Source organism: Solanum dulcamara, chromosome 9, assembly GCF_947179165.1.
Source record: "Solanum dulcamara chromosome 9, daSolDulc1.2, whole genome shotgun sequence".
Lineage (NCBI taxonomy): Eukaryota > Viridiplantae > Streptophyta > Magnoliopsida > Solanales > Solanaceae > Solanum > Solanum dulcamara.
In genome coordinates this window covers 22,018,986-22,042,149 of record NC_077245.1, presented here as the reverse complement: position 1 = coordinate 22,042,149, position 23,164 = coordinate 22,018,986, and the positions used below count along the sequence as shown (strand labels likewise).

General features: G+C 35.1%; 1 protein-coding gene and 1 long non-coding RNA gene across 2 annotated transcripts; one reads left to right on the top strand and one right to left on the bottom strand.

Moving 5' to 3' along the window:
• Nucleotides 1-14,543: 14,543 nt before the first annotated feature.
• On the bottom strand, nucleotides 14,544-16,441 carry LOC129902878 (protein NODULATION SIGNALING PATHWAY 2). Its single transcript, XM_055978312.1, has one exon. It carries the CDS (start codon nucleotides 16,214-16,216, stop codon nucleotides 14,726-14,728), a length of 1,491 nt encoding a protein of 496 aa, XP_055834287.1. The 5' UTR covers nucleotides 16,217-16,441; the 3' UTR covers nucleotides 14,544-14,725.
• Nucleotides 16,442-20,736: 4,295 nt separating this feature from the next.
• LOC129904136 (uncharacterized) lies at nucleotides 20,737-22,889 on the top strand. Its single transcript, XR_008770383.1, has 2 exons — nucleotides 20,737-20,769; nucleotides 21,577-22,889. It is a non-coding gene; the product is annotated as an uncharacterized LOC129904136 (long non-coding RNA).
• The last annotated feature ends 275 nt before the right edge of the window (nucleotides 22,890-23,164 follow it).

Sequence of the window (23,164 nt, the reverse complement as noted above, 5' to 3'; positions counted from 1 at the left end):
ATTTAGCTCCTATAATTCATACTTATGCATATTTAAGATCATGCCTCCAAGAAAAGAATGTAGTCATCGGATGCAAACTATAAATAGAGGATGTCCCGCTAGACGGAATGAAAACCCTCAAGAGTTGTAGATTGCCGCCAAACCACGAGGTTCCAATGCACTAACTATACAACTACCTCAGGCTAAAGTTGCTAGAGCAGAGTTTTGCAATGCCATTCAGATATTGGCTCAGGCTATGATAACTTATTGACCGTCAGGGAGTAGGACCTGCAGGCCATTAGGATATTCCAAACACATCAAGGATTTATGAATTTCTAAGGATGAACCCACCTGAGTTCATAGGGTCAACACTCAATAAGGATCCAGAAAAATTTATGGATAAGATTCAGAAGGTATTTCAAGTAATACATGTTGGTGATGCAGAGTGTGTTGAGCTAGCTTCATATCAGCTTAAGGGTGTTGCAAGGATATGGTACGACTAGTGAATGATTACTAGGGGAGAAAATACACCACTCCTAAGTTGGGTTTTGTTCAAAGATACCTTCATGGGGTATTTCTTTCCTCAAGAGATAGGTGGGCAAAGGTAAGGGAGTTCCTTAACCTGAAATAAGATTCTATGAGCTGAAGAAGTATAGTCTCAAGTTCACACAACTGTCTCACTATGCTCCAGAGATGGTAGATAATATGAGGAGCAGGATGAGTCTATTTGTGGCAGGAATCTCCTGCCTAAACACGACTATGTTGATTAGAGATATGGATATAGTTAGACTAGTGATCCATGTGCCATAGTTTGAGTAGGAGAAGTTGAAGGATAGGGATGAGTTTTGAAATGAGAGAGTCAGGACATCAAACTATGAGTTTGTCCTGCAGAGAATCAGAAATAGAAATCAATCATCCTATCAGCAAAGGTCATCTGGACCGACTCGATCTTCAACCAGTGCACCCACACTCAGATCTAGGAATGATCATAAAGGAAGAGAGTATGACTCTCAGTCTCAGGATAATATTGTCAAAGGGGTAAATAACTTATCTTGGTTGTAAAAGTGTGGAAAAAATCATTTCGATGAATGTATCTATGGTATGAATGGGTGTTATAGGTGCATCCAACCAAGTCACAGACTCAAAGATTGCCCCTCAATAAGGAAGGGCAATAGATATAGCAGAGCTAAGTCTACTACATCATTAGCTTCAATAGGTCCGGGCTTTCAGAAATGCACCACTTTTGGTGCAAATGGTAGCCAAAACCATTTTTATGCTCTGTGTTCCTATCAATATGAGGTGAAAGTATTCTCTTGCAATATTGTTGCCGGTATGTTAAAAGTCTTCTCTATTGAAGTTTTTATTTTGTTAGACCCTGATGGTACCTTGTATTTTATGGCTCCGTATGTTGCTGTTAATTTTGGTTTCAGTCCAAAATAACTCTTAGAAACCTTTTCTATTTCTACTCCCGTCGAAGAATTAGTCTTAGCTGAATGAATATAGGAATTGCACTATCTCAATCCTTCATGAAGAATCTATAACTAACCTAGTAGAGTTAGATATGGTAGACTTTGATGTTATTCTAGGCGTGGACTGGTTACATTTAATCTATGCCTTAGTTGACTACAGAACCAGAGTTATAAAGTTTCAATTTCTTAATAAGCTAGTCTTAGAGTGGAAGGGTAGTTCTACCTTACCTTACATTTATTTCATATTTTAAAGCCAGGAAGATGATGTCTAAGGTATATCTCTACCATATAGTTTGGGTCAAGTATTCAAATCTCGAGACCCCATCTCTTCTATCTGTTCCTAAGTGTGTGAGTTTTCAGAAGTCTTTCCCAACAATCCTTCTAGAGTTCCTTCCAATAAAGAGATAGAATTTGGAATAAATACTCTTCCTGATACATAACCTATCTTTATTCCATTGTATTGAATGGCCCACTAGACTTAAAAGAGCTAAAGGAACAATTGAAAGACCTTCTAGAGAGGGGATTTATTAGACCTAGTGTTTCCCCATAGGGTGCTCCAGTCTTTTTTGTGTGTAAGAAATATGGATTTCTCCTAATGTGTATCAACTACATTAAGAATAATTATCCCCTTCCCAGAATTGATGAATTATTTGACCACCCTTCAGAGAGCCACTTATTTCTCTAAAATAGACCTCAAATCCAAGTATCATAAGTTGAAGGTTAGAGAGTGTGATATTTCGAAGACTGCTTTTCAAACTCGATGTGGTCACTATGAGATTCTTGTTATGTCATTTTGGATAACCAATGCTATGATAGCTTTTATGGACCTCATGAATAGGGTATTCAAGAAATACCTCAATATATTCGTTATTGTATTAATTGATGATATCCTGATAGTGAAGAGGAACATTCTAGTAACCTCATGATTATTCTTTAGACTCTTGGGGATAGATAGTTGTTGCCTAAATTTTATATGTGTGAATTTTGGTTATGGTCAGTTGGATTTCTAGGCGATGTTGTTTCCAGTGAGGGCGTTCAAGTTGATGATCAGAAGATTGATGCAGTAAAAAGCTGGCCTTATCCCATCACTCCGACTGACATTAGGAGCTTTCTAGGTTGACCCGATTATTATAAAAGGTTTGTTGAGGGGTTCTCATCTACTTTTCCCCATTGACTGGACTAATGTAGAAAAAGGTCAAATTTTAATGGTTGGAGAGTTGTGAGAAAAGCTTTCATGACCTAAAGTCTTGACTGATTTCTTCTCCAATTTTTACTTTGCCAAAGGATACAGACAATATTGTGGTTTATTGCGATACCTTTAGAGTTTGTCTTGGCTTTGTTTTGATGCAGAACGATAAGGTCATAGCTTATTCTTGTAGATAACTTAAGGTTAATAAGAACAACTATCTCACTCATGACCTGGAGTTAGCTATTATGGTGCTTGCTTTGAAAATTTGGCATCATTACCTCAATGGATTACATGTCGATGCTTTCACAAATTATAAGATTTTGCATTATGTCTTCTGCCAGAAGAAGTTGAATCTTCGATATAGAAGGTGACTTGAGCTCTTCAAAGATTATGACAAAAGTGTGCTCTACCACCTAGGTAAAGCAAATATTATTGGAGATATTTTTAAGAGGTTGTCTATGGGGAGTGTTACGCATGTAGAAAAGGGTAAGAAAGAACTTGTGAAGGAGGTTCATCGACTTGCATGGTTAGGAGTTTGTCTCACAGACTTCGATGAGGCGGTATGATATTTCAGAATGGTTCTCTTCATTAGTAATTGAGGTAAAGGAGAAATAAGATAGTGATCTCATATTACTCCAGAAGGTTTAGATTTTCTCAATTATGGAAACAAGAATTCTTTTGTATCAAGATTGGTTGTGTATTCCTGGTGTAGATAAGTTGAAAGACCAGAATTTAACACAGGCTCATAGCTCTAAATACTCCATTCATCCTATTTCCACCAAGATGTGTGCAACTTGAAAAATGTATTTTGGTGGAATGACATGAAAAAAAACATTGCTGATTTTGTAGCAAAGTGTAACGCCCCCCAAAATATTTCCCTAAGATTCATACCTTTTTTGTATACGTGTAAGGTCGAGCTCATTTATTGTGAAGTATATGCTTGAGTTAAGATGAGACCCTGAGTAATTGAAGAGTGTTGGAGGCGATGTGGGATCACAAAGGATCCCTAGGACCAAGCTAACTCCAAAAGGTTCGTCGTGGCTAAGTTTTTGGATGAGTTCGTTAAGGGGTCGACTTCTAACGACCCTATCTTTTGAAAGACGACAATCTGGGTGACCCACGACCTATTAAATTTAAGGTCGTCGAGTCTTCTTTCCAACGCCACTAAGAATGTAAATTTTTGGAGTTCGGAGTCAAAAGATATGATGATCCTAAGACGAACTAGCATGACAGAAATTTTAGGCCTGGGCTGCAACTGCTGGGAATCTAGGCTTGGCGCCGCAGTGGCGCGATGCACCACTATCGCTCCAGGAACATGCCTCAGTAGTTTGGTCCCTGGTGCGGTGCGCCACTACGAGGTGTGCAGGGTTTTCAAGCCTATTTTCCAAAACTCAGAAAATATAGCCTTGGCGTCGTAAGGGCGCGATGCGCCACTATCGCACCAAGAACATGCCTCAGTAGTTTGGTCTTTGGCGCAGCGCTCCACTAAAAGATGTACAGGTTTTAGGCCTAATCGACCTGGCGCTGCAATGGCGCGATGCGCCACTATCACTCCAGGAGCGTTTTAGCCTATTTTTCAGAACTTTTGAGAAGGGGCAATTTAGGAATTATCCCAAATTATATATGTATCATCCTTGAACATTTTGGGAACATATTTTTCAGCCCCTGTCTCTCTCTAAAAGCCCTAGAAGTCTCTCTCTCTCTCTCTCTTTTTCTTCTTCTTCTTCTCCTTCTCCATTTCCAATAGGGAATTATTCCAAGAGATGCAATATTCAAGCTTCCCATTGAAGACCCAACATTGAATTTTCTTCAAATCTTTACTAAGGTATGTAAGTTTATCTAAAGCATGAGTTGAGTCCACCCATGTTCCCTATACCTTCTTTGAGAATAAATGTCCATAGGAATGGAGTTTCTTGCTAGGGTTATGTTCAAATGAGTCTTGTCATATATTAAATTGATTCTTGCTATGTTGATGAGGTTGAGTCAAGAAACTTCTAAGAAGAGCCTTTATGTGAGTATGAGTTGATGAATATGAGTTGTTAAATATGTTTTATTGATCTTCTTAACAATGTAGATTATGATAAAGGATGTTATTTTTCTTTAAAATGTTGCTTATTTTGAAGTGTCGATTTAAAGCCTTGAAGTTGTGATGAGTCTCAAAGATTAATCAGTTGTATAGAGGAAATGATTGGTTATGTCTATATATTGCTATAAATGTGCATTTAAATTACTCTTGAAAGATATGATTATCAGATGTGTAATTGTGATAGAGTTGATGAGTTGACAAGGTTGAAATGAGACTTGTCAATATGATTTGATTGAGTTGATTGGATGGATTTTTATGAGCATTGAGTCTTGGGAGGAGTATCGAGCACCGAATTGGGCAAGAGTATAGTCCATACTCGAACCCAATAACTACATCTCCAAACGTAGGAGGGGATTGAACTGTTAAAGACGGATGCTTCCCCAAAATTATTGTCCTGATATTATAGGACTTGGTTGGATTGGATCCATGATTGGTTGATTCGTTCATACCCTGACAAAGTATGAACGGATGCGGAAATAACGTCAGTTTGTTGTACTTTCACTGGCTCATAAGTAATGGTTGTCGGATAAGAGAAACTCCCACATAGGTCCTAGTAGTACTCTGAGTCGGATTGAGTTGATTTGTATATGATTTTTTCCTGTCTAAACTATATTCTTGCTTATACTTAGGATGTTTGTTGAGTTTTATTTCTTTCTGAGTTGAGATTCTCGAGTTGATTTGATTCCTTCTGATGTTGTTTCTTTTGGCCATTTTACATACTCGTACATTCCATGTACTGACGCCAATTGTCCTGCATCGTTTCATAATGCAGAGACAGGTACTAGAGATCATCAATTGGCGCACCGTTGAAGATCCACACACTCCCAGTTAGTTGGTGAGTCCTCCTAGTTTCCGAAGGATGTTGAGCTTCTTGTATAGTTTTGTGTTGTTTCCTTTATTTTGATTGTTGGTAGTCATGGGCTTGTCATTGGCACCTCTTAGATTGTTGATAGAGGCTTCATAGACCGGAGTGTAGAAATGTTGGGTTGTTCTTTTGAGTAGTTCTCCCATAACTGTTGTTGATTAGATAGTTGTTTGTCCTTCGACCCAAATTTATGAATAGTATTTCATTAATTGAGTCTTCCACTGAGAGAATGTGTTTGATTGAATGTGTGACTGAACCAGGTGGTTTACTTGGGGGCCAAAAATGGCTTTTGAGTATCGGTCATACCTAGGGTACACTCCCGGGGCATGACACAAAGTGTCATAACTATCAGTAAGTGAAAGTTAAGTATCAAAGACTAGATGGTAAGGCTCAAAATATAAGTATTTCTATGTGGAAGTGGGAAATGATTAATATGGACTTTATCATAGGTCTACCTCGCACTTGCTGGTAGTATGGTTCTATTTGGGAAATTGTAGATCGGATGACTAAGTCAACTCCCTTCTTACTTGTTAAGATTTCAGATTCTACTAAAGATTATGCCAGAATGTATATTCAAGAGATAATCAAATTTCATGGGGTTTATTTTTCCATCATATCTGATAGAGGTAATCAATTCATGTTGCATTTTGGAAGTCTTTATAGAAGGGTTTAGGCACTCATGTGGACTTCAATACAACTTTTCATTTGCAAATTGATGGTCAGGCAAAGCGTACCATTCAGACTCTAGAGGATATAATGAGGGCTAGCGCAATTGACTTCAAAGTTAATTAGGATGATCACGTGTCTCTTATTGAGTTCGCCTATAATAATAGTTATTATTTCAATATTCAGATGGCTCCATTTGAAGCACTGTATGAGAGGAGGTGTAAGTCTCTTATTGATTGGTACGATGTAGGTGAGGCTACTTTTATAGGACTAGACTTATTCCACCAAGCCATGAAGAAAATTGCTTTGATTAGAGAGCGATTGAAAATTGCTCAAAGCTGGAAGATATCTTATTCTAATGTGAGAAGGAGAGACTTTGAGTTTGAGATAGATGATTAGGTGTTCTTGAAGGTATCTCCCATGAAGGGAGTAATGTGTTTTGGTAATAAAGGAAAACTTATGTTGTTCCTTACTGTATTCTGAGCAAGTCTGGGAAAGTAGCCTATGAGTTAGAGTTGCCTATGGAGTTGGCAGCCATGCACCCTGTGTTTCAAGTCTCCGTGTTAATTAAAGAGGTGTATTGGCAATCCATCGCTCATTGTTTCATTAGATATATTTAGGGTGAAGGATAGGTTATATTTTGAAGAGGTACTAGTCCAGATTTTTGATTGACAGCTTCGCAATATAAGAATCAAAGAAGTAGAGCCAGTGAAAGTTTTATGGAGAAATCAGTTCGTCGAAGAGGCTACGTGGAAATTCGAAGAAGATATGAAAATTAGATACCCAGAGTTGTTCATTCCTCAAGATGAAGATGCCGAAGGTAATAACATTTGCACTATTTCAAATTCAATCCCCATGCTTTATGTTTAACTGACTTAGTTTCTACATTCTTTCCTCGTGCCTTTCCTATGTAAGCGTAATTTTGATAGTAGTCCTTGCTTGGTTTGATTTAAATATCTTAATCTTTATTCGAGGGCGAATGATCCCAAAGGAGGATATTGTAACACCTTAGAAATTTCTAATTCTAGATCAAGTCACGGGAAACTGAGTAAACTTTTGAAATTCTAAGTCTGTTGAAGTTTGAAATTTATGGACGCCTTTTAAGGTCTATAGATGCTTATACGGACTGCAGATGGGGTTTGTAAATCAAACTCTAAATATAGGGAAAATTCTAATATAAGGTTTACGAACTCACTTTACGGTTTGTAAATCATTCTACAGAGTGTCCTGTTGGCTCATAGGTTAGTGTACCGCAACTTGATATGAGGCTTGATTTCTATGGACCTATTTACAAGTCGTAGAACTTTTTATAAATAGTCGAATAAACTTTAGAAAGTTTACTGTTAAGCTTGGTTTTCACAAACCCTTCTATGGATCGTAAATCCATTTATGGTTCATCTTGTCAATTCATAGATCAATATCCAGAAACTCTATTTTTTAAGCCCGAGTTTTACACGTGGAACTTATGGTATGTAAACCAAACTACAAACCATAAATGGTGCCCATGGAAGCTGTTGAACAGTTTTTAAGTCAAGATTTTTTTTGTCTTTTTTCATTATTTTAAGCCTAAGCCATGGCATTTTGGCATTTTAATAAGGGTCTTTCTCTTTCAAGAACTTAGTCTCCATGCTCTCAACTACATCAAAGTTCAAAAACCACCGTAAGTAAGGCAAAAGCTAGGGTTTCAAGGCACCAAAATAAGTTCTTCTTTCTAAGTCCTGTTCTCTCAGGTATATAAGATTTCAATGAGAGTATTCATTCACTCTCGTGCTTAAACTATTTTGATTTTAAGACTTTTACAAAATTGTTAGAAGTAAATCTTTCCTCATTAATTCATGTTTTCATTGTTCCACTTTAGTCTAAAAACCTTATTATACTGATTTAGCATGATTTTTATGGTTATTCAAACCCTTATGACTTTTAAGGATGAAAACTAGCATGATATGAATTACAACCCTAGCACAGGCTCTTTTGGATTTGACTTTTAAGCTTACTCTCACATATTATTCTGGTAAATAGATGGTTTTCATACTTACGAGCATTTATATGAATACTAGATATTGGAGCCCATGCCAGCATGACCCGATATATATTACCTTTTTTATTTGAATTTATGTAACACAAATAGAATTTTAAAAGTTAATCAAATATTTTCTTTGATCATAATTTTTAAAACCAATTAAGTTGTTACTTATTGTAATTCAAAATATTTTTGACGTAATTTATCAACATATAAATTATTCAAAAATGTGTTTACTTTCTATATTCCAATTTATGTTGCACATATAAAATTTGGAAAGTTAATCAAATTTTTCGTCGACTGTAAAAAAATTTATATGTCACGAGTTCAATATATGTTACTTCTCCTTTATCCCAATTTATGTGCCACAAATAAAATTTGGAGAGTCAATAAAAAATTTCTTTGATCATAATTTTTTCATTTTTTTCATTACTATTTGTTAATTATTATGATTTATAGTTTTTTAATCGCTATTTGTAATTATATAAATTATTGAAAATATCTTTTTAATTATTGAATTTTTTTTTACTCTTTGTCTCAACTTATGTAGTATGGATAAAATATGTAGAGTCATGTCAACTTTTTATTTGACCATAATTTTTTTATATAATTTTTAAAAATATTTTAAGTTGTTAATTATTGTGCTTTATAATATATTTTACCTAATTTTAAATATAAATTATTAAAAATTTATTTAATAGTTTAATATGTAAATGACCTAATAACCTTTAATGTAATTTAAATTCTACAAAGCATAGACCATGACATGCGTGCTTGTTTATAATATATTTTACCTAATTTTTAAACATATAAATTATTAAAAATTTATTTAATAATTTAATATTTAAATGACCAAAATAACCTTTAATGTAATTTAAATTCTACAAAGCACACATGTTGACATGTGTGCTTGTAGCGGCTTCTACTATATAGTAATATGTTATTTTGAGAGGACTATTTAGTACCAAGAGTACACAAGTTTAGAAAATTCAAATTTCATAACTACTTGCCACCGTAGGATTATGTTTCACCACTTTGTCGGTTGTTGTCCCTGAGAGGCTCAGATTAGTAGATCCACGTAGATAGATAGTTCATATACTCTGGCAAGGTATAGGGAAACCCTTCCAACTTGGATTGTAAGTTGGACTAATGAGCTCACATGGTGTTTGTCGGTTATAAGAAACTCCATAGTTTATGCACCATCTTACAATATGCTCTTAACTTTATATGGTTTATTTTTTAGTATGTTATTTTATGTATACGATTACACATGACTACTGGATTAGGCTCAACCCTATATATACTTTTGAAAGAAGATTTTAAATGATACTTATGCATGAAATTCAACTATTTTCTTTTCTGTCCTTTCACTATGTGTATGATCTTGGAAATCTTATGTTACTGTCCTTGTATATGCTATTTCATATGATTATGTAACACTTCTGAAGTCCCTAACCTGAAATGACTCTAAAAAGTCAGAGAAGTTGCAGGAGATACTAACCATGAGACCCCTTCATGGATTATAGTCCTCTCCACGGCTCGTGGAAAGGGTCCATGAAGACGACTGAGATTACGGGAAGGAAGAGAAAGGGATCACGGAGGGGTCTACGGCCTATGGTGCATACCTCATACCGTGAATCCGTCTGTGGACTTAATTCCCAAAACCCCCAAGTCTGGAGTCGACCACAAGAGGGGTCCACGACCCGTAATGGTCTTTCATAGACTGTGAAAGGATCTGTGAAGCCTAACCCCAAGAGCCTTGGGATGGATCAATCTCACGAGGGCTTCCAGGTACCATAGTGACCACCACAGACCGTGGTGACCTCTGTGAAGCCGACCCCCCAACATGAGTTCATGTTCAGGACCACGGTCACATACCACACATCGTGGTGAGCTTCATGGTCCGTAGTGGATGTCCGTGAAGGTGCCCGACTTAGTTTTAATGAAGGGCATCCCAGTCTTTTTCAACCCTTTCCCAATTGAAACTTGCATGTCTTAGGACTAAAAATCAATCTTTTAAAAATATCCATTAGGGTTTTCCTCTCATTCACACTTGTATTTTCTTGAGAGGAGCTATTGGAGAGAAGAAAAAAAGTTAGGGTTCAAGGTCTTCAAGCAATCCCTTCGAGTTTCGATCATTTCTTTGAATTACAGGTATGTAAGGCTAATCACAATGCTGGACTGAGTTCATCCTTGTGTCCTACTTATTCGTTTCGTCAAAATTGAGATAGAGTTTAAGTTCAAATCTTGTTTGATTGAGTTCATAAGTTATTTATGTAATTCATTATCGAGTTCTATATATATATTGATTCTTATGATTGAAGTTCTTAATTGACTGTTCATGATTTCATTCCCATGAACCCTTGCCGAGTTGATGATTTTTACAATATATGTATTTGTTTTGAGATGAGGAGAATGATTTTTTTGCATTTAACATATTATGACTTTTAAACTGAGTCCATGGATATTTTATTAAGGTTTGAAAGAGAACGAGCATTGAGTCTAAATGAGTTGAGCATTGAGTTACATGGTTGATTTGAGAGAGAGTCTTGAGGAGTTATGAATGAGTTGAATGCATGCTTTGACACAAAAGAGTTTGATGATTGAGATGAGTTGAGATTGATAAGAGTCCAATGAGACTAAATTACTTGATTGAGTATATGAGCATATTGAGTCTTTTGAGAGTAGTATTAAGCACTGATTTGGGTAAGAGTAGTTAATATCTCGTATTCCATAAACTACGAAGCTAGTGTAGGATAAGAGCTATGCCTCTCAAGTCCCAAAATAATGGACGTTGATTGATTGTGGATTCAATGAGGTTAATCTTCCCTTACCCTGACAAGGTATTGGTTGGCTACATCAATGGCAGTGCAAAGGTTGTATTATCACTAGCTCATAATTGATGATTGTCGGTTAGAGAAACTCCCTAAAATGATTTAATTTGATGTGGTTGAATTTCATATTATTGAGTTTATTTTCAAAGAAATATTTATTTTTAAACTGCATACTTATTGAGTTGAGTTGATTTCAGAGTTGAGTCTTTTGAGTTGAGTTCTTGGAGTTGAGTTTCTTGAATTGAGTCTTTGAGTTGAGTTCCCTTGATGTTGAGTTGTTGAATTGTGTTTCCTTCAGCTATTTTACATCCTCGTACATTTCCTGTGTTGATGCCATTTAACCTGCATCGTTTTATGATGCAGATGCAGGTGCTAGAGTTCATCAATAGGAGCTTCGTTGAAGATCCTTTCCTTCCTGATAGTGGTGAGACATCTTTGCTTCCGGAGGGACCATATTTATTTTTAGTTATTTCTTTTGAGTATTTTCTTTTGGGTAGCCGTGAGCTTGTCTCGGCACCCTCTTGACAGTTAATAGAGGCTTCTTAGACATAACTTGAGTAGATTGAGTTGAAGTCTCTTGAGTTGTTGTTTTCCTCAAAAACTCTATTTTATGAGATTGAGTTGGTCTAATTGAGATTGTTGATTTTAAGATTTTCATATTTATTGAGTATTGAGCTGTTAGCCCACTAAATCGTCTCTTTTGAGTTATTTTAAGTCTTCCGTTGATGTGATTGAATGAGTAATTAGACCAAGTAGATTGATTGGGGCCAACAATGGTCTCAGAGTGCTGGCCACACCTAGGGTACCTTCTCGGGGTGTGATAAATTATGCTAGTGTCCCTTACTTAATCAATCATTCCATGTACCGACCACATATACTTTCTCTGCACTGCATCCTTTTATGATGTAGATTCTGATGCTAGTTGTCAGACTCGTGATTAATGAAATTGCAGCACTCCAGCCAGCATTTGATGAGTCCTCGTCATTTGGGATCTCCATGGATTCACTTTATTATACTTTCATTTAGTTTGTCATTTGACTTTTAGGTATCTGGGGGCTATGTCCCGCTAGACTTATTCCATCATTCTAATTAGTAGAGGTTTTATTCAGACATCAGTAATGTAGTCTCATGGATCTTTTGATTTTCATTATTTAATCCTTGTTAAACATGTGTTTCATCTTTCGATTTAGTATTCGTGAGTATTGCTTAGATATGTTGTTCCAAGGATTAGCCTGAAATCACTAATAGTTCAGGTACTATGTCTCGACTAGAGTATAGACTCGGATCGTGACAGTCAACTACTTGAAACATCATTATTGTTAAGGTAAGTCCATACTATCTCAAGTTAATTAATTATTTAATTCACCTTGCATTATTTTGTGGGCATATAAATCGTAATATCTATGAGCACTCCAGAAGGGAAGCACATGGACACAAACATGAAAATACGTGTTGTACACCTCTTTTCTTTGACCAATGTTTTGCCCCAAATGAATTTTTCTACCAAGATATTAACGAGGCAACAACGTAAAGCATATTACTATGATTATGTATATCACTTCTTCGTAGCAGGAAGAATGAACAGAAGACAACAAGATTTGAATCCTCACATTTCACAATTAGACACTTGGGATTAGCCTATGATGCAATAGAAGCATGATGACACAAGGGATCGCCACATACAAGCACCGAGAAAGTCTTAAAATGGCTCCAGAATGGATATGAAGGAAGGCATTATGCCTGAATCCTCATACTTCGTGTTCGATCAAAGATAACGAAAATGTCATAAAATGGTTACATAATGGAGATGAAGGAAAACACGATGCCCAGATCCTCAAACTTCACATTGAAGCAGTATATGAATCATTATACATCATAACTGGGAGTATAGAGATATCAAAGACTGCCATAAAGTGTATCGAGGTATAACATCATATCCAAAAATAGGCTTAAAACACTGAAAATCGTTCCAAGAAAAGAATATGAGACTGTCAAATCAGCCCTGAGAAAATAGAAGAAATCGGAGTTAAAAGACGACTAGACTCACTGTTTGTCAATACGGTCACAAGAACCGGCTAGGTTCAATTAATAATGTCAGCATGTCCATAACTCTTTTACAATGTATTTTTCTTCATTTCCAATAAAGTGTTGTATATACAAAGTTTTAAACACTTGTGTACGTTCAAGAAATGAAGTAAAATAAAACTTGTATCTTTCAAACATTTTTGTATATGTCCAAATGAACAAACCCATTTGATTTTCTCAAATGACTTCAAATACCTGAAAACATGTAAAGATGATGAATTCAAACAATCGTTCCCAAATGAACGGGAGACTTCCTTTTAAAAATAAAAGGGCTCTCTCTTATAGAGCCATGGCTAAATGCCATATGCTTTGATTCCCCGTTATCATAACCGGATGCACAAATTTTCAGACTTGACCAAAATTAGAGGTTGAAATTACTGATCCACAGTACAGGGACGGCTCAAACACATTAATGGCCTAAATTAAAACTAAAATTAAAACGGAGGTCTTAAACTTAAAAAATTATTAATAACTTTTATATAATTGATTTATTTTAAGATTTTTAAAAAATTTATAATATAATCAATTTATATTATCTTCCATGAGACATATTTCTCCAAAAAATTTAATATTGTTGAGCCGGGCACTAAGTCAGTATCCTTGGTAAAACCCTCTGAGTCGCTTTAAGATTTTAGAGAATGTAAAGTGTTCAAAATAAAATGAAATTATGGGCGAAACTTAAAAATTATAAAATCAGTCGCTCTAAGATTCAAACTTCGAAAAGCACAAAAGAATAATTTAAGCATTTATGATGAAGAGAATTACAAGCAAAACTCAAAAACTAAAAGTTCCGAATAAACAAAAAATCCAAGGTAGCTTTGCGAATCGACAAAGTTAAATAACATTTCAAATCTTTCTAACCTTGATTCATATCTGGTGGCCGAGATCTCTAAGGCTTAGCTATTTAGAAACACTGGAAATAATTCTAAGTGTTATGTATAAGGTTGAGTTTCATCAAATTACCAAGGGCATGAAAAGGCCTTGGACTACATATAGCAAAAATCAAAAGAGATAACCACATAGATCATCGAAAGCTTAGACAACTAAGTGTATAGAAGAAACATTCTTCGGGAGGAACAATTGTTCTGGTCCTTAATACTGCTCCAAGCTTCCTTCAGGGTCTTTCTTCTAGTGATCTGGATGCAAATAATTCTTCTCCAACCCGAATGGTCTTTGGCGGTGATAAGATCCATCACAGCTCTGTCATTCAATTTCTTGGGTTCTGCACTCTTCTTTTCATGATTGTTTTTTATCTCAAGTGGGTTTTTCAAACAAGACTTTTAACGAGGCAGTAACATAAAACGTATTAAAAGAAAAGATTAGTTTCAAAAACAAAATAATACAAGAAAGGGACTAAACAATATTCATAGTAGCAACTTGGCATAGGAATCGAAGAAAAGCCTCACAAAAACAATAGTTTTAAACCAAAATAACACCAACAGAAAAGGACTTAAACAATACACGCATTAGTAGATAAAAACTTGGGGTGGGGTTGGGGGGTCACACTTACAAGAATAATATACATTTTGTTATTAAAAGTCAGAATCCATTGTGGTCCAAATAGAAGCAGAAAGTAGGCGCCGGGACTTCCATCCTAAAACCAGCTTATTGGTCCCAATTTCCTCCACCATATACCCATCATTGAATAGCCCCAACAACAACTTTGCTTGACAATGATTTGCAAAGCTTATATTACTCTCATTGAACCCCACTGCACCCAACCACTCCCCCCATGAGAACCTTTCGTCCTCTCCTCGGGTCCGGTAGATCCGGGCCAATGACCCGGTTATTCGAGGCCCAAGGAATACTCGCTCCACCAATGCCCGAGCTCGACTTTGCAAAGGGAATCCCGCCTCAAGAGAATCAAAGAGTGCTGAGTAGTGGTGTAAAGTGTCCATGAACCGAACCACGAACCCTTCCTCTTCTCCTATGGGCCTTAATTCCTCTTCGACTAGGGTCACGAGTCTTGGATTCAGGGTCTTGGATCCGGATAAGAACGAAGCCACTGAATCCGAGGCCCGATAGCTAAAATGAGGCAAGTGAAGCATGCAATTTATAATTAGAGCTTCTCCTTTAACCAACTTGAGATTTGTTGGCTTAAATATTGCGTCCGAGTCCAATCTGCAGTGATGAAACGAAAATGGCTGACAGATGGATGCAGCGAAAGCTGTTAACCGACGGCCGGTCTCTTGGACCGTCCCGAAAGAGCGACGGCCGCTGCCACTCCTTGACAATGCTGTGATCCGAAGGTGGGGAGTTGGGGGTCCATCTTTCCTGGAGACCAATGCCTGCATTAAGGAGGCCCATTGAATTCCTTCCATTATATCGTAGTCCACAATATGGACTCTCCTATCATGGGCCACAGATTCCAATATAGCTTGATTTGCTGTGAAATGCCCAAACTTAACAAAAGGAGACATGTCCTGCAATAGCTGAAAAGCTGCTAGAACATCTCCCTGATGCTGGTCATCCTTGTAATTTGGGGAAAACATGTGCTTAGCGTGCAAGTTTCCTGAAGAGGAGCCGTCGAGCAACGCCTGCAAGGCGTCAGTGAAATGCGCGGCCAATCTCTCCATATTGGTGGCGCCGTTTGGGGACGCCAATTCCTTGAGCCGAACCAATATCACTCGAGCCAACTCACGGCTTTTGTTCACGCCGGTTAACGCCTCGGCTGCCGCCATGAGGAGGTGTACAAGCTTCAGCCCGTTGATATCTTCCGATTGGTTGCTATTAGAGTCTCCTGATTCTTCTTCCTCCATCATGATCCCAGCAGAATCCTCGGAGTTGTAAAAGTAATTAGCAGATATCCCTCCTGAGGCGGAATTGTTCCCCTGGATCATAGATTCAATTAGATCTTGGAAATTATCACCACCAGAAAACGCATCCCAATCGAAAACCGGCGACCAGTCATTCCATGTACAACCATCATCAGAAGAAGAGGAGGTTGTTGTTGTAGTGGGTGTGCTTAAACTACCATAATAATCAAAATCTGGGATGGTTTCATCAACCATCATCATCGCCATAGCTAACAGTTTTTGCACTTCAAGTGTTTGTTGTTATGCCTTACTCAAAGATTGTGTGTGTGTGATTTATAAACGGCAAAGTAAAGAAGGAGCTGAAACAAGAGACAGTGTAGCTAGAAAGCTGATTGAGATTAATTAAAGCGTTTTAATAAAAAAGGGATTAGTACTCTAATAAATACAGTGTTCCTTGTTCTATAGTTTGATCTGGTTTAAATTATCCCATAAAAAGATGTCATCAAAGCTGATTAATCATGCATTGGTTAATTTACTCTTTTGCCCCAGATATTATCTTAATATAAGATTTTTGCTCCAATGATTTTTTGTTTTGTTTATTAATATGGTCCTCTACCAACTAGAAGGTCGGAAATTTTGAGGTATATCACACATTTTCAGATTGCAAGAACCTTGTAAAAGTGGGGATATATTATATTTTGATGTGTGAGGCTTCAGACAAACACAGTGCATTATTTTTGTACATTAGTTTATTCAACAAGTATGTGCCATCCATGTCATGTTGTATAATTTAGGTAAAAAGATCTGTTAAAGAAGTCTCCATGTACCAATATATATATATATATATATATATGAAAAGAGATAACAAGTCACTTCAAAAATTGTTCTCATATGTGGTCCGACCGTAGGCTACGCTTATATATAATCTACATAAATCTCATAATATTAAGAGATAATTGTATTTTTTCTTATTTTTTTAAATTATAATTTTTTAAAAAAATTTGTAAATTTCGAATACATCACTGGACTTTTTGATACATCAGTATACACCCTGATACATAGAGGAGAGATGTATCAGAAAGGGTAGGGATGTATTCGAAAGGAGGATAAAGATATATCAGTGAGATAGAAGTGATGTATCTAATAGGGGATTTTTAATTATTTTTTTTAAATGGTAGGAAATACACACTCCCTACCATCTTATTTTACCATAACCTCTAAATTCCTTACCCTTTAAAAAAAAATCAAAAATCCCCTCTCGGATACATCACTCCTCTCGCGCTGATATATCCACATCCCACTCTCGGATACATCCCTCCCCTATGTTAGGACTGTGCATTTGATTTTTCCATTCGGTTTTGTGTTATTCGATTTCCATTTTTCGATTTTTGGTTTTGAAAAAGTGTAATCCAATTTAAACAAAAAAAATTAGTTTGGTTCGGTTTTTCTCTTTTCGATTTGGTTTTCTTCGGTTCGGCTATTCGATTTTGTCAATAATTAATAGCTTAATCAAAGTTATATTTGCATGCTAAAAAAATTACATACAGGAAGAAGTAATAATATTTAATCTTTTAAATATACTTTCTAATATAAGTCATGAGTAAAACTTTAAAATACAACAACTTAAATTATACCAATAGATGTCCAAACATAAAATCTAAACTAAATCATAATGAAACTTTTAATAAAATTAACTCTAGTTTAAACATATTATAACCTAATACCTATAATTTAGGAAAATAAGAATGGCAAGGGAATTATGCTTAGTCCTAGTACGGTAAATTACTAACCCTAATAAAAATCATCTTGCTAAAAAAGAGGGGATGAAAGTGGTTAATTATAACTTTAATTCTTAACCTAAATATTATATATATCGTTTTTTCGGTTTTTCGGATTTTATTTTTCTAAATCCGAAACCAAACAAAAAAATCAAAAAAAAGTAAATTTTTAATTCAAAACCAAACCAAAAAAACAATCCAAATTGAAATTCGGTTTAATTTGGTTTGGTTTTCCGGTTTAATCCAAATAATGCACACCCCTATCCTATGTATCTGGATGTCTTTTCCCCTCTCTGGTACATCTCTCATTTATGTATCCGAATGTATGCTGATATATCCGAAAGTCCTGTGATGTATCCGAAATTCATAAAATTTAAAGAATTTTTATAATTTAAAAAATAGTAAAAAAATAATGTAATTAACTCTTAACATTATGAATTTATCTAACTTATACCATATATTTTCTTATAACATTTAGTGTTTGGGCTTGTTTTTAGTACCTAAATTATTCCATCTAATATCTACTAGGAGTATTTCAAATAAACATAAATATCAAATAATTCTGCTCGTTGTGATTTTCATGTATGAGAAAAGAATGATTTAACAAAATCATTTTTAAGTGTGGAATGTGCATATTTTTTCAATAAAATAATTATTGTACATAGTATTTTGGTTGCCGTAATTTCTTAGGGAAGAATGAAAAGAAAGTATAGAAGTTTGTAAGACAGTGCTGAGTCCCATATCAGTTAGTGATGGTTATTTGGTTTCGTTATAGGATCGATTTGGATAATTTTCATTGAGTAATTCAATTAACTTTTGAAATTAAGTTAGACACAAATTTAATTCTTATTATCAAAATTTATAGTAACAATTTGTAATTTAATCTTTCAAGAATAAATCTCATTATACCATTTTCTTAAAAATATTATAGTATCATAGATATTGAACTCGCAAAACTGGGATAGATGAAATGAGCTTGGTTAATATAGTGTTTTTAAGGAAATGAGTATTAGAAATTACTATAAGTAACTGTAATAGTGTGGGTGTCATGACCTATCTATGCTGTACCAAAAATCCAAAACTTATACTATTGCTTTTACTGTTCTTGTCAGTCATCAGGTGGAATGCATTCTTTTTTATAATTATTCTGAGATGTAAAAGATTAAATTAACCAAATACATTTGAGATCTCGTAAAAGTAAATAAATAAATAAACTCAAATCATCACCTTAATACAACCAGCCGACCGTGCAGTACTATCATCTTATAAACTATCCTCATAGATTCATAGTATTGCGACTTGCGAGTCGCGTATCTAAACTATTAGATATTTCTCTTTATCTTTTTAAATTATAACTTTCTTTAAATTAAAAAACTCATAATTGAATATGTGGAAAAATATTTAAAATATCTTATTGAGAGACGGATATGAGATGAACAATAGTCGTAAAAATAAATCCACCACCACAATAAGTTTATGGTATAGTAGGGGGCTTTGGTGAACACCTAATAATATAGGTCTTAAACTCGCAAAAAAGTAATAATTTAAGAGATTTTATCTTCACTTAAAACAAATAAAAAACATGTATACCGCCACTTGAAACTCTTTCAAATGAAGCTTTTGGAGTGTGATGTTCACGTAATATGTAAAATTCATTGATGAGGTATTTTAGTATGTGATCATGATAGTTCAGAAGGATGCAATTGTAAACACTAAATTTTTTAGCAGAGAAAAATAAATAATCAAGACCGAAAAATTGAAGTAATAAAATGTAATATTTGATTTCAAAATATAGTGTGTTTACAATCTCTACGATAATCCTATGATTCTTCAAATAATATGAAATATGTTGAACTTGAATTTGATTTAGAGTCAAGGCTTGAATAACTTGATCTTGAATCTTCGTCTTCAAACTTAGATTTGAATTATTCATCACGAACACTTGTATGGTTATGACGAATAATAAATATGAACAAGTACTTGATCTTGAACGTCTTGATATTTTCCTTCATTCTTGATTTTGAACTTGAACTTGAATTTGATTACTTAAACTTTGTAGCGTTGTAGAGAATTTGCAATCTTTGATTCACGAGCTCTCTTCTTTCTTCTTGTTCTTCAAAACTGCTCCGTCTGAGAATAACGAGGACCCATATTTATAATTGTAGGGAGTGGTATGAGGGTGTGATTTGATTGATTGGTTTGAACTGACCAATTAGATTTCTTTGGTGAAGAACTTTAATTTGATTGGTCAAAACATGTCACATATACACTTGACATTATTCTAGCGGCTCATTTAATTTGAGTTAGATTGCCTTATAACTTCGACACGTGGCATGATTTTAGTAGCTTATTTAATTTGACTTGGATTGCCACATAATTTTGGCACATGACATGATTTTAATGGCTCATTCAATTTAACTTGGATTGCTATATAACTTTAACACGTGGTGTAATTTTAATGGCTCATTTAATTTGATTTGGAATGCCACATTATTTGGACTATTTTCTTGAATTTAATATAGTCCAAATTAATTTACAGATTTAAATCCAATAAAATTTTAACGCTTACAAATGCCTCCTATTTCAAGACTTGTCAAAGTGTTGGCTGGTTAAACTCCAGAGACTTGTCTTGAAGTATTATCTAATCTTGGACTAATTAATGATTGGGTCGAATTTTTTTTATTTTAATTCCCTTTTTTTTACGCAGCAGTGGTGTAATTTAAGAAGGATTTGGATCCTTTTGCGAGAGAGTAATTAAATTTAACCTAGGAAAGCTCAATTTGGGTCATAATATGAGATATATATGTATGCATGCATCTGATTTGACCCCTTACCTTATTTACCTCATTTTTTATAGTAATATTTGCATTCTTATCTTGCCATGTCACCACAATTTGACTTTAACTTGGACACGGACTACATAATAGAGTCCTTATTTGAGACAAATTACAAATTCTCTGGGCATCTATAAATAGACACATAACTTTCATTAGTTTAACACCAAGTTCAGTTTAGGATCTACAACGAGAAGGATAACACTAGGTAAGAATTTCTTCTTTTACCTTTTGTCGTTGTTTTTATTTTATTTTATTTTGTTTTGTGAGAGAAAAATATTTAAGCGATGAGATGGTCTTAATATGGTGTTGAGACTCAAGTTTTTACTCTGCCTGAATCAACAGTTTTTCCTTATTCTTGGTAAAGATTTTACACCATGTGATCCGAAGGTGACACATTGTTCGAGGAAAAGACTTTACACCGTCTAAGACAAAGATTTTACATGATTTGTAGCAAAGAATTTTACACCGTCTGAGTCAAAGGCATCACATAGTTCAACCCAAAGATTTTACACCATCTAAGGCAAAGACTTTACATGATTTGTAGCAAAGACTTTACATGATTTGTAGCAAAGACTTTACACCGTCTGAGTCAAAGACATCACATAGTCCAAGCCAAAGACTTTACACCATCTAAGGTAAAGACTTTACATGATTTGTGGCAAATACTTTATACCGTCTGAGTCAAAGGCATCACTAGTCCAAGCCAAAGACTTTACACTGTCTAAGACAAAGACTTTACATGCTTTAAGATGAAGGTATCATGTTGTCTGAGCCAAAGACTTTATACCGTCTAAGACAAAGACCTTACATGATTTAAAACCTAAGGCATCACATCATTTGAGCTAAAGATCTTACACCGTCTAAAGCAAAGACTTTACCTGATCGATAAAGACTTTACATCATCTAGATTAGGCATAGTTCACTCTCAAAGAATATAATAGTTCATAATTGAGATTCATGACCATGATTATTGAATTATTAATTTAAACGCTAATAAAATATTTTTTTGCAGATTGAATCATGGTTTAGTTTAGAGATTTGACGCCCTCTTCTTCAGAGTCGCGATACCTTATAATATCATATCATAAGGACAGTGAGGTATAGACCAAATTTCTTGTAGGTACGCCATTAGCTGGCCAATATGCTGCTCCATGGCCATCTTTGGAAGAACTTCCTAGTTTAGATGATTGGACTCTTGAATATAACAGTCGTCCTCCCAAGACGTGGGTACTTTGCACTCTAATCATCGTACCAAAAATATTGCAACTTATTTTCCATGTTTGGAGCGATGAATCATAAATGGAGAAACTCGATGGGATGATACTTTCACACTTGATGGAGAGTTTCACTACATTCCAATCTATTGGGAGTGGGCTGAAGATATGCTTAGTAGGAGTCGCCAGTCTTTGAAAGACACAAAAATATTCGATGTTGTGTATGATTCGCTTTTTACTTATGATCATAACACTAACATCTTGCAAGCCTTCTGTGAAGCTTGGTGTCCTGTTACAAATAAACTGCTTACCTTAGTCGGAGAACTGTCTATATCACTTTAGGATTTACACGTAATTGATGATCTACCCATAACAGGAAGTCTTTACGAGGAGGTCGTGCCAAACGTTGCAGAACTTTTAGGCACATTTGATAAGGGAAAAAGATTTCTTCCTCACTCTTGTGAGCATTTATTTGATGCCTTTCACCATATTCGAGTAGAGAATAATGATGACCCAAATATTTCTGTGGAAAGATAGATAGAGTTTTGGTGTAAGAAAGATGCAAAGTATGGACAATCCTCGCAAGAAGACAAAAGAAGTTCGTCCGTCTCAAGTCATCTCATAACCCAACTGGCGTAATTAGCGAGTCTATAAATTGATCTCCTGCTGAAGAAGCTTTGTTTTACAAGTTAGAAGTTAAGAGTAACAAGAAAAATGAAACATACTTGACAACTTTTTTATCTTCCTCGTTGTGTGTATTTGTGCTTCCTACAAAAGAGGATGGATTTATTCATCCAGGCGTCTTTAGAATCAACTGTCATTTGGTATGTGGTCGAAGAGTTAGTCTTGCAGTTCCAGTCTTAGCAAGTATTTACAAAGGTCTAAACACAATTTTAAGATGCTGACGACTTGATCTCATCCAAACTTATTTTCTTATTCATTATGTGTATGGTTGGTTGGCCTATTACTTCAAGACTCATTACACAATTTTAGACTAGCTTATTATGAGCTATTCATTTTTTTAGCATTCTGATTGATTAGTTGTCACTCTTTTAGAAATCCTTTTGATTGCATTATATTGCACATTTCTTTAAGTATTTCTTTTATGTTTGATCTTGCGGAGTTATTTACTCATATTGATGCATTGACATAATAGCATTAAGCTTGGACTTTCCCCAAAATATCATTGTTTGTCACCTTATGTGTTTCGATAGTACGAGAGACATATCATTGTATGAGAGCACCAAAGACATGAGAGACACTTAATTTATCAAAAATCAAACTTCTTAATATATACATATCCAAAATTTATAGATTAATTCCCTTAGGATCGTTCTATGCCAACTTCAAAAATGAATTTCACATGCAGAAAAGCTGACAGTTTCA